The sequence below is a fragment of the Pseudochaenichthys georgianus genome, chromosome 23, assembly GCF_902827115.2.
Source record: "Pseudochaenichthys georgianus chromosome 23, fPseGeo1.2, whole genome shotgun sequence".
Taxonomy (NCBI): Eukaryota; Metazoa; Chordata; class Actinopteri; order Perciformes; family Channichthyidae; genus Pseudochaenichthys; species Pseudochaenichthys georgianus.
In genome coordinates, this window is record NC_047525.1 from 12,974,864 (window position 1) to 12,987,711 (window position 12,848).

The 12,848-nt window shown below is 44.4% G+C and overlaps 2 protein-coding genes across 4 annotated transcripts in view; both read left to right on the forward strand.

The window, feature by feature from the left end:
• The window catches only part of btbd11a (BTB (POZ) domain containing 11a), a 188,718-nt gene that overhangs the window by 52,425 nt on the left and 123,445 nt on the right, over nucleotides 1–12,848 (forward strand). The gene's annotated exons all lie outside the window — the stretch shown is intronic.
• The window catches only part of LOC139433008 (uncharacterized), a 53,392-nt gene continuing 50,479 nt past the window's right edge, over nucleotides 9,936–12,848 (forward strand). The window contains exon 1 of the mRNA XM_071201840.1: nucleotides 9,936–10,053. Within this exon, the coding sequence (XP_071057941.1) occupies nucleotides 9,936–10,053 (118 nt within the window). The remainder of the gene's footprint in view (nucleotides 10,054–12,848) is intronic.

Here is a 12,848-nt window from a genome sequence, read left to right on the forward strand (position 1 = left end):
GGCAGTTTATCACAAATTACAATCATGTTGTGATTAGATTTAACATGTATTTGCCTTTGATTACAGCTCAGAGAGGAGGGAATAACTGGAGATAGAGAAAGCTGCCTCGTCAGGTTCATGCTCTTTCTGTTGCAGTTACATGATAAGCTTACAAAACAAGGAAACAGTGGTGTGGAAATGTTACACCAGCCAAACTGTATTAACCCGGATGGCCTTCAAAAAGAATAGTGTGTCCTTAAAGCTTATAATAAAACTGGACACCTTTATCCATCTATGAACATAGTTGCAAATTTGATTACAAATAAAAAAAGAGAAGCTCTCTAAAGATGTTTTTTCGGCATCTATGCTAATTTAAAGATGCTAACATGCTCACAATGACGGTACTAATGTGCTTTCTTTTTGTAGATAACATTTTCTAATTAGCATCAAACAAAGTGCAGCTGAGACTGATGGTTTTAGTTTTGCATAAATGTGGTCATAAATTACCTGATCATGGGGCTAGATGAAAAATGAATATATCACCAAATTGATTACAATTAAACCTGTGATTAGCATATATATCTGTACTAAATATAGTTATATTTATCCGTGTAATTCACTCAAACACATATGCTAAAGATAAGGCCAAGACATTAAGAGGCATTTTTTGAAACATTTCTCTAGATTTTTAACTTAAAGGGGACCTATCATGCAAAATGCACTATGTGATGTATTTTATACATAAATATGTGTCCCCGGTGTGTCGGGGAACTCACGGAGCTTCAGAAAATAAAACCCTCTCTCTTTTCCTCTTTAAAAACTGGTGTACAACGAGCGGATACAGATTCCATCAGAACTGACGTCGATTCGGCGACGGACCCACAGAAAGTTGCTATCAGAAACAATGCTTGATGTGTTTTGGACGTAATCTCGTCTTTGTTTACATTAGCAAGCCTCGCTAACACTCAGAGCTAACCTGTCCTAGAGAGCACATGTGTTTAAAAAGCAGGAAATAAAAAAAAAACTCACCTTGTGATACACCTGCAAGAGAAAAAGCATTTGAGCTCCATCATATTTCAGAAATAATCCTTGACGTGGTTTAAACAGGATGGCGTTTTATCACACCCGAATTTAACTTTATCTCTGGTAGAATTCTGATCAGGCATTAGCTCTGCCTCCTCTTCTTTTTTTTCAAGCTAAGGACCCAAGATCCGCGTTTCTCTAACAGGGCTTCAAAAGAGGGGTTTGGGCAGTATGAGGCATGGCTACAATGGGTGATCTGTTTGGTATTTTGAAAAAAAAACTTCACAGACATGTTTTGTATAGGTATGGCCCTACAATATATTTTTCAAATATAGCATAATAGGTTCACTTTAAAATACATCTAAAGCCATTTATCTAGCAACTACTTGAGTCTCATTGTAGAAAACCTTTATCTATAACCCCCAAAAAGGCACATTTAACCTTTTGATTTTTGCTCGAAATAAATAATAACAGTGAAGGAACAGGAATAGTTTCTCCAACCCACATAATTGAATTATGTTCTCTGGCTTTTATCCTCCTCATTATATCTTGTGTCAGTTTTCCAGTTTCATTCCCGTTTCCCTGAGTCAGCACAGAATACCTCAAAGTCTCACATCTTTCAGAAAACTTTCCTCACTCATTCAATTCTTACTTTTGGAATTACAGTACTCAAGCATCACAGAAATGTTCTGTCCTGGATATACAAAGCTCTCGGAAAATATCAAAGCAGCTAAAATATCTATCATTGTAGTCCTTCCTTGCTCTCTCTGATTCAGTTTCTATTATACGGGAGAAAAAAGCTGAATATTTAACGCCTCATGGCTCAATAGAGATGGGGAAAGTTCTCCGGAGAGTCTTCTACCTTCCTTTTTTATATACAAATCATAGCTCTATCGCTGACCATGTTTTGGTTCAGCTGACCTCTGAAACAGCGCTTTCTACAAGCAAATCTTTTACCTTCTGACGATTTATTGAAGTGCTTCTTCTGTGTTTTCATTAGTATTCAAATCTCCTCTCAGGCCTGTCTCCTTGGGAACTTCTCTGCATTCGCGGGGAGTCAAATAAATGTCATTATTTTCTGGGAGATAATTGGACACGGGAACATTGCAGAATGGATTTTCTACTCTGACAGTCTGACATCCAGGTTAACTTCTGTTCACATCGGCACTTCTTGCATGGGGATATACTTGGCCTGAAACGGACGCTCTGACACATCTGTGAAGTTTTTTTCGTTGGATCACAATTCCTAGCAAATGTGCTCCCATCAACCTCTTCTGTCAAATGACTCATTAAAATTCAGAGCTGATGAATATTACAGAGGTGAACGGGAAAACATCTCTCTGAGACGATCAGCTAAAGTTCTTCTGGTGGTCAAACATGACAATACTGCACCTCTTAAAAACTCACTACATGAACAGATTTGATGTAATTGCAAGACAAGTTCATTTAATGAGCACATTTTTAACACAGAGCCATTGAAAGTGCTTTACAAAAAAGCCTAAAAGTTCATAACAACTCTTCATAAAATTACTTTTAAGTGCATTTTTTGTTAAAAAGCAAAGAGAATACAAACTGAAAAAAACTCATAGAACAAGACCATTAAGAAATACATGAATATAAGTTCAAAAGCATGCGTAAGACATGGAAATAGAACTATTCATTATTGTGTTTACATGATGTAGCTGTGGTTCTATAGTTGCACATTTAAGCCTCAAGATGCTTCTGAACTTACTTTTAAGTATATTTCAAAATGAAAGCAGGATATTTTTGGAATTAATAGTGTTTGCGCCCTGGTGAATGTCCTGACTCACTTTGGCTGCTATGCGTCCATGAAGACCAACCTTTTGACCCCCAATGGGCGCATCTCTATCAGGACAGATCCACCACACGGCAGCAGACATTGTTCTTTGTCGGAATCTGTTGTGTTTCACCAAAATCTCTACATAAAAAACATAACCAATCACTAAAAAAGAAGATTAGGTATCCGTAGGCGCCGTACTGTATGCCGATCCTCGTGAATATAGGTTGTGCACAAAGCTTTGTGAAATAGTGACTAATATCAGTGTTTCTCTATAGTTGATCATACATTCTGATTTTCTTCAAGCACATTTGCTGCAGCAATTCCATTTATTTTATATTTTATGACGCATGGCCTCAGTATGATACCATGGCTCTTAGGGCTGCTCGATTATAGCAAAAATCATAATCTCGATTATTTGGGTCAATAATTGATATCACGATTATTAAAAATGATTATCCATTTACTTTGAAAACATCCATTTATTGAAAAAAAAAAAATGTGAACAGTATGTTGTTAATAGTTGATTAACCTTAACTTTTTTTTTAAATAAATAAATAATCGTTTTATTTCGATTATGTTGCTTTCATAATCGTTGCAAGCCAAAATTGTAATTGCGATTAAAATACGATTAATTGAGCAGCCCTAATGGCTCTGCATACATTACCATAGCAACCTAGGAAAGACGTTGAGAGGAATTCCCCTTAATGCGTGTCTTTCTTTAAAAATGATTATCAGTCTAATTAAAACAAGTGGAATAATGCATTGCCATGGATGGGGCATTTCTTTTCGATTATAAACAGTAATAGCTTCCTCAGGGGGCCTTGAATAGAAAAACGAGGCATCCATCAAGCCCTAATGCTCTTGATATCAATGAATACATAATTACCTCCTAGAATGTAATGCCATCCATTCAACACCCTGACTCAGAAATCGTATCTGAATGCTTAAAAGTGATGCTGCCTTCAAATATAAGTAAACAGCTGAGCCACGTTGTGAACTATTCTCATTGAAAGATCCGAGTATGTATCGCAATGATCCCACAATGTGAGTCTCTGCTGGATTTAAGAGTGTAATCCTTGCTAACATAATTATCTCTGCTCTTCTTTCCATGCTGCTGGACCTGATCTGCTGCTGTCCACTCCAGGTAAGCCTCTTTGTGTTGCTCTAACATCGGGTGTGCTGTATTCTCTCACTAAACTCGCAGTGTTATGGCCGCTTGCCAAAGCATGAAAACAATTTACCGCAGCCTAACAGGTTGTGAAATTGGAATCTGTATATTATCCAACTGTATTTCAGCCAGTGGACGTGGTGGCTTTTTCTTTCATTGCTCTGAAGTTGGCAGCCTGAAAAGTAAACGTCATTTAGTTGGTGTGTTATGTTAACAGATTAGAGGAAGCTGAGAGAAAATCCTTTTTTCTCATTGACTCCTCCTAACAGCTCTCTGTGTGATGCTATGTCTTTATGGGGCTGTAGCTGATTACTCCTTGTATTATGTTTTTTTTCTTTTAACAGTTTAGAAAGTGTGATATCTCATTAGCAGGCCGCTTCTTTGCTGCTTGTTGGCTTTTTTTTTATCTCAGGAGGTTTGTTATCTCAAATCCCTGCTTCAGTGAAGCGCTGCACACTTTAGTTCCTGCTTTAAATTCCTTAAAGAAGCAGCTGCGATCCTTTCAAACCTTCCTCTTTCTATCTGCACTTCATTATTATCTTCTATATTGTGGAACCTTGGCGAGTTGTTGTACAATACTTAAACAGGTTTGGAAAGAGTGTACCAGATGAATAGTTATTGTGTTGAATATGTAAGTGATGTTTCAGCAGCTGTCTGTACATGGCCTTCTCGTATCAAAAACGTGTGCAGCTGTGCTCCTAAATCTGTTTTAAACGGTGCTGGAATCAGGAAAGCACATTTCAAGAAAGCAATGGAGTTTGAAACATCTGGTTGTGCATTTTGACTGTGCTTGGGAGGCTGTGCAGGTCAGCTTTGATGCCAACCTTTATCTTTCTGCATTCATATTTATGTTGCATGGGCTGAACAGCTGCTGTGGCTCTTTGGGGTTTTAGAGAAAAACTCCTCACCTGTAACGCTTGGCAAAATAACTCCACTGTTGTAGTACACGGTGTTTGAGTCAACCAATAGGATGGTGTTCTCCACAGGTTTATCCTTGGAGCCTTGTTTGGCACAGTTTCATCGGTCTAATAATAATAATAATATATTTTATTTCTATAGCGCTTTTCTTGAACCCAAAGATGCTTTACATTTGGGAGGGAGGGTAGACAAACAAAACAAAAACAAAGACAAAGCCAAAAAGAAACAAAACAGAAAAGCAGTCAGGAGGAAGTTGATTGAGAGGGGGGGGGGGGCTTATGGATACAGAGTTGAAGAGGTGGGTTTTGAGGCGGGACTGGAACAGGGTGAGGGACTCAGGCTGCGGCCACACGAGGACGAATTCGGTCGTTTGCGTTACTGTTTAGTGTCATATAGACCGTTCGGCCACACGAGGACGACCGAATACGGCACTAAACGACTGAGGAAACGATAACGGGTCCCAAGGTGGATAGAAAGGCATACGCAACTCTCTGGGGGGTCAAACGGCTCCGTGTGTACGCCCTATCCGAACATTTTCAGATCACTGATAGTGATTGCGCAATAGCCCCACCTCTTCTGCTCACCTCCACTTACCCCGCGCCATTGCTGAAGTGTTTCGCCACCAACAACAACAACAATGGCGGATCGCCAGATTATTTATCTTTCTCTCGATATGGACCTAAACGCGAGTGAAGTCTAATCTGACAGGACGGAGACACGCAGCTCTGCTCACCTGCAGCTCCTCCCACTGCAGCAAAACACACACTTTGTCATAGTCTGCTCCATCATTCACCAGTAGTTTTCCATTCACCTGTCTCACCTGTTTTCCACACCCACTCGTTAACTCACTCTCTTTCTCTTCTGCACCCATTAGCTTCTGCCAGTATTTAAACTCGCACCTGACACACACTCTTTGCCAGATTGTACTTTGCCTCATGCTTGTCTCTCCCGCGTTCAACACTAGATTGCCTACCCGGTTCCGACCCTGCCTGTCCCCGACCTGCCTGCTCTGCCTGTTTCCTGATCCTGCCTGTCCCTCGACTATCCTGCCTGGCCTGTTATCCGACCCTGCCTGTATCCACGCTGACCGTCTCGCTTACTCCCTGACCCTCTGCCTGTCCCTGACTCACCTTCTGCCCGCTGTCCTCCGGTGCGTTATACTGCCCGGTTGGTATTCCTCCGATCCAGTGGAATCTCCAATAAAGGATATTACCAATTCTCCTTGGTTTCTCGAGTGCTGCATTTGGGTTCTCCTTAAGACTGTGACACACTTCAAGTCAGATCATCACCCTTAGCTATTTTAATTACCTCTCAAACTCCCTAAACTAGTTATAAATATGTTTATTTTTTACTGTCGGCCGGGTCACTCATTACTGGATCAGCTGCTGCATGAGACAGACACTGACGCTGTCCGAAGAGAAGGAGGAAAAAGAGAGGCTCCGTGTATGTTATCATTATATTATATAGAGTCGTTATTCATTTGTTTTAAAGCTCAATACATAACAAAGAATGATTTTATGATTTTGTCCGGAAGATTTAAACTTTAATACACGTTGACTGGCGAAAAACTCTGCCCGGTTCCCTCGGCCCCCACCACGGAGAATAAACAGAAGGGCAACCATGACAACCATGCTTCTTCGCTGCTTTTGTGGAGGAAGTTACAGCGCCACGTATGCTCCTGCATATGTACTGCAGCTTCTCCAGCGGTTGGAGCTAAACGGAGCGGTCTCGTGTGGGCAGACACTATCCGGATAACTATTGCGTGTGGACGGAAGCTTGTTTGTGATTGCGTTTGCGTTAATCCTATGCGTTTAGCCGTTTTCGTCCTCGTGTGGCCGCAGCCTCAGACTCACGGAGGTATTGGGGGAGGGAGTTCCAGAGCTACCACAGAGAAGGCTCTGTCCCCGAAGCTCCAGAGTTTGGCCTTGGGGATGGAAAGCAAACCGGTTGAGGTGGATCTGAGGGACCGGGGTGGTTGGTAGAGGATGAGGAGGTCAGTAAGGTAGGGGGGGGGGGGCCAGATGGTGGAGGGCTTTGAAAGTGAGGACCAGGAGTTTGTAGTGGATGCGGTGTGAAACGGGGAGCCAGTGGAGTTCTTTGAGGACCGGGGTGATGTGATGCCATGATTTGGTGTGGGTGAGGAGTCTGGCGGCTGCGTTCTGGACACGCTGGAGTCTATTGAGGGATGTAGTGCTGATGCCGTAGAGGAGTGAGTTGCAATAGTCAAGGCGGGAGGAGATGAAGGCGTGAATGAGTCGCTCAGCTGCAGGGCGGGTGAGAGAGGGACGGAGTTTGGCAATATTGCGGAGGTGGAAAAATGAGGTTTTTACAACTTGACGGATGTGGGGCTCGAGGGAGAGGGTGGGGTCAAATATAACGCCGAGGTTGCGTGCCTGGGTGGAGGGGGAAACAGGGGTGCCATCAATGGTGACTGTCAGGTTGGGGGTTTTGCTGAGGGTGGATTTGGAGCCGATGAGGAGGAGTTCAGTTTTATTGCTGTTGAGTTTGAGGAAGTTGTGTTGCATCCAGGATTTTATTGCAGTCACACAGGATTCGATGTGGGTGAGGGGGGGGTTGTTGGGGGATTTGGTGCTGAGGTAAATCTGGGTGTCGTCGGCGTAACAGTGAAAGTCCAGGTTGTATTGGCGGAGAATCTGACCAAGGGGGAGGATGTAGATGATGAAGAGGAGGGGGCCGAGTACTGAACCTTGGGGAACACCTTGGGTGACTGAAGCTGTGGCAGAGGAGTGGTTGTTGAGGGAGATGAAGTGGGATCTGTCGGAGAGGTAGGACTGGAGCCACCTGAGTGCAGTACCTTCGATACCGATGTCCTGGAGTCGGGTAAGCAGGATGGTGTGGCTCACGGTATCGAAGGCTGCACTCAGGTCGAGGAGGATGAGGATGTTGAGGGAACCGGTGTCAGCAGAGGTGAGGAGGTCATTGAGGACTTTGATGAGGGCCGTTTCTGTGCTGTGGTGGGGACGAAAACCAGACTGAAGGGGTTCAAAAAGCTGGTTGGTTTGGAGATGGCGGTGGAGTTGTTTGGAGATAATGCATTCTATTGTTTTTGAGAGACGGTAATTACTGAGGGAGGAGGGATCCAGACCGGGTTTTTTGAGGATGGGAGTGACAGCAGCAGTTTTGAAGGCAGAGGGAACGGTTCCTTGGGACAGGGAGGAGTTGAAAAGGTTGACAAGGTAGGGGCAGAGGACGGGGAGTCAGGACTTCAGTAGAGGGGTGGGTAGAGGGTCAACGGAGCAGGTTGTGGGTTTGGAGGAGCTGATCAGTTGGAGGATTTCAGGGGGGGTAACCAGAGTGAACTGGGAGAGGTGGCCATGGGGAGGAGGGCTTGGGAGGTCCAGGGAGATGGGGGGAGAAATTGTGGCGGTGGATAATGGGGGAGATGTATGTGTGTCAGATGCAGCGGATAGGGAGAGATTAATGGCAGTGATTTGGTCAGAGAAAAAGTGGAGGAATGAACTGCATAAAGTGGAAGTGGAGGAGGGGAGGAAGTCAGCACAGGGTTTGAGGAGCTTGTTGACGGTGGAGAAGAGGATCCTGGGGTTATGGGAGGGGTCGGTAAAGATGGTGGAGAGGTAAGCAGTTTTTGCGGCAGTGAGGGCGTCTCTGTAGGTAGTGAGATGGAGTTTGTAGGATTCATGGTGAACTGTGAGGGATGATTTCTTGGTTAGGCGTTCAAGCTGGCGGCCGGTTTGCTTCAGCTTACGGAGTGCAGGGGTGAACCAGGGTGAGGAGGTTTTAAAAGTGACATGTTTCCTTTTGAGGGGGACCAGGCTGTTGAGGGAGGCGAGTAGGCTGGAATTAAGGTGGTTGAGTTGTTCATCGGGTGAGCTGAGGTTCGAGTCCAGGGGGAGAGTAGAGGAAAGCAGGTCGGAGAGGTGCTGGGGATCAACAGAGCATACATTACGGAAGGTGATGTTCCTGGATGGGGGGGGGTGGCGGACGGGGGAGGCGATGGTGAACTGTATGAGTTTGTGGTCAGAGAGGGGAAAGGGGCAGGGGTGGAGGTCGAGTACTGGGAGGTTGGTGGAGCAGACAAGGTCAAGGATGTGTCCTTTATCATGGGTGGGGAAGGTGACATATTGGGTAATTGAGAAATTGTCCAGAAGGGAGGAGAATTCAGGAGCGAGTTTGCAGGTGGGGGAGTCCATGTGGATGTTGAGGTCGCCGAGGAGTAACAGACGTGGGGAGAGGGATGAAGCAATGGTGAGGAGTTCAGTGAGATCAGAGAGGAAGGAGGGGTGTGGTTTGGGGGGGCGGTAAATGAGGATAACTGTCAGTGAGGGAGGGGCTTTGAAGGCGAGGAATTCGAAGGATGGTACTGAGGGGAGGGTGAGTTCTATAGTCCGGATGTTGTGGTTGTAGATGACAGCCAGCCCACCACCACGGCGTGAGGGGCAGGGTTTAGTGATGCAATTAAAACCAGGGGTGGATGTTTGGTTAAGGGAGAAGAAGTCATTGGGTTGTTGCAAGGTTTCAGTGAGCAGAAAGAAGTCGATGGATTTGTCCAGAATTATTTCGTGGAGGATGTGGGCTTTATTGTTAAGTGACCGGATATTGAGGAGGGCAAAATTGGTCAAGTGGGGGGTTGGAGGGGTGGTGGCAGGCTGGAGAGGTATGAGGTTGGCCAGGTTAGCAGCGCGGGGGTGGGCACGAGATAGGGGGCAGTGGAGCAGAGGAGGGGGGCTTGATGGTGGGGAGAAATGGCTTGTTATATGTGTTGGGAGGTGGAGGGGAGTGGGATCCGCTCCAGGTATTTCATGCAGCTGGGAGTGTAGGTGAGCGGGGGAGAGAGGAGCAGTAGGAGTTGCATTCTGATGGCGCGTCAGGTGTGCGACAGTGCGTTGGGTAGAGCAGATGGATGCTATGGATTGTCCGTGCTGAAAGTAAACAAAACTGCGGCGGGTGCTTCGGTGAATGTAGCGGGGTCGACGAAGGAGTCCAAGATGTCTGATGACTGAGATGGAAGACGGGGTGGAGGAGTTGGTGTATGACAGAAGCTGTGAGATGGAGTATGTCGGCATGATGACAGGCGGGAATGCTGGGAGCAGTGTGTTAGCAGCGATAGCGGCTAGCGAGCTAGGTGCACAGAGGTGGAGGATTGTTGTGGAGACGAGGAAGATCCACGACATGGCAGGAGGGTGTGAACAGCGGGACGGGACAGATGTACCCCAGAGATGAAGACAGGAGGCAGAGAGAGTCCACGGTTGTTGCGTGGGACGGAGACAGACAAGTAGGCGATGTAGCAGATAGCAATAGCCACCCGGCACTTTGATGGCTGAGTGAGGGCAGCCGGCAACGGCAGCCGGCAACGGAGGCAGAAGTCTAAAATAAGTTCAAATTAAAAACAATGTGCAGTGCAATAAAGATGTGCAATGCAGGGCAGTAGACCAATTCGAAAGTTTTGCAAGAACGAATGTTAGCTGAGGGTGATAGAGGGTAACAGAGGCGGAGAAGCGGCGAACAGTCAACGCCAGTGTCCTCTCCGGCGGGAAAAAAGGTCTAACTTGTCATTACTTAAAATCAGTTAAAATACATAAAGGCAAACATCTAAGGAAATTATTCAACTATTTTGAACCATATATAGAATAAGCTGCATGTTAGCATGTTTTGCTATTGGATTTGGAGGAATGTTATACTCTAGCAACTCCAGCCAAACTCATTATTTCAATGTAGCCTAAACCTGTCTTCTACATTGACCATGGTGGTCAGATTTAGCCTCATTATCTCAGCACAATACCATGTATGCAATCGCCAAGTGAGTCTTTTGGACAGTGCACAGCAGGTTGTATAAAGATTCACAAAAACGATGGTAAAAATGACTTCCTAAGCAGAGCACACACAGACAAACACGTGGACAGAAATGATAGCTAATCTTCTAACAACTATTTGTTCACAACTGTATACTGATAGACATACACATGAGTACAGTCAAGGATACAATCCATGATATCTCCAGCAACACTGAGTAATACATTAATATCAACTTTGTGTTTAAATGGAGCGTGTTTCTAAAGATATTCTAGAATCCCCTTTCAAATTCATGTCTTTAAACTTTCTCAATACTTGTTCTCTTTCTCCCTTGACTAGTACCATATCACATATTTATTTGCATGAAACAGGAGCATATACAGCACTTTGTATGTTGATTATAATGACGTAGTATCTGGTTAAAACATTTGTTGTGTTGCTTGTCCTCATTTTGGATTCCCTTCAGCTGTTTTGGATGCCTCTGCTACATGGTGTCTCCTGTATCTGCTTTAATGTGTCTTCCAGCTAGGATTTGGAGCGTTGATCCTGCAGCAACACTGTGCTCTGGCCACCGTTCAATATTATAGCCCACTGAGCGCCGAACACGGGCAAAATGGTCTTTGGCGGGAGAATAAAATGGGGTTAAAATCACTGTGCTGAAATCACTGTGTTTTATTTACTCAGACCAGTGGAGATAATGTTGGAACAATAAGATGACCCTTTTATGACCCACTACAAAAATGTCATGTTCGGATTTAAGGAAATAAAACCTAACCGTAACAAATCCTGAAGCCTGTACGCTCCACAACACAAATGTTTCAGCTGAACAACACAGTGTGGAATGGTGCAGTTTAATGGTCAGTAAAAAATATGTTTGGATGTTACATTTCTCAGTTTACCTGTCCCTGGCAGATGGGATGGAAAGTCAATTGTAGATTCTGGCTACGGTTGTCGGGCAGCGTGCCCCGCATCCGATGGTTGGAATTAGCATGAACGCAGGAGGGGCTTTTCATCAAAGCAAGGGGCTCTCTATAACTGTGTGATTACACTTGGCCGATATTTGTTCACAGATAAAAAGAAAAATAGGCACAGATTCTACATATCCCCCTCATGTTGGAAAATGTTTGCCGTCGTGTTGGTCTGACTTGTTATAGGATGATATTTTAGCAGTTTGCTAAACATTTAGCTTGTGGCTTATGTGTCTGTGAAGACAACAAAAAGTGTGTTCTCTATACATTGACGTATACAGCAGATGTAGGAGGTGATAAATCCTGCTTCTTCTTCCTGTAATGATACTATAGCTCGCCTTGTGCCGCCATAAATAAACCAACAATTGCACACTTAACTCCTCCACCGCTCCAGGTGTGAGGACGGCGACCAACGACACCTCAGAATGCCTTTTTATTATACATTATAATATAATACCCTTCTAGTGCACCACTTCAAGCTACTGAAGACATTTTCTCAGAAGAAATATGCTCTTACATTTGTGAGATACCAAGAAAAGGTCCTGTAAAAATGATGAATGGCTCCGGCTTGTTCGTTCATAGTGCACATGGTGTTGCTACTACCACCTGTGTCCCAGGTGTAATGGCCTCTCTGCTAGTGACCTCGGCTTGCTGGACAAATGGTTGAAATGCTGCCGCTCCTGCACAGTGTATTACAGTAAAAGTGATTTATTATTCACCCCTGGAGGGACAGGAAAAGCGATAGAGTTTCCATGATGTGGAACCACATTAGAGGATTGAGTTTTGTTCAGCTCACTCCCACTTTCCACCACCGTTATTTCCACTCGGCCTAATCACATTCAATTGCAACAGCTACTACTGTAGGTCTTTCTACTTTACAGCACGGAGCCTTTTTCTCTTCTGTTTCCCTCCAATCATTTCTCCTGGCTATATGTTAAAGTCTCTGCTTATAACTCTACGGTCAAACCCTGTTAGTATTCATGCGGCGACTGCCCTCTCACTGCTGCATTTGTCATTCGAAGGGATATCATTAGCTAATGGAGCATGTGTCTGGATCAGGTCAGTTAGTTTTAGCCAAAATATTCAACCAGCCCTTCAATTCCATTTATCCAGAATATGATTTAGCTCGGCGGATGTTGGCTGCTGTTGCTTTTGCTTTTAAATAGCCCCTTAAATAAATGAATGCCAGAGTACACAGTGGAGCAACTGCTAAAAATGA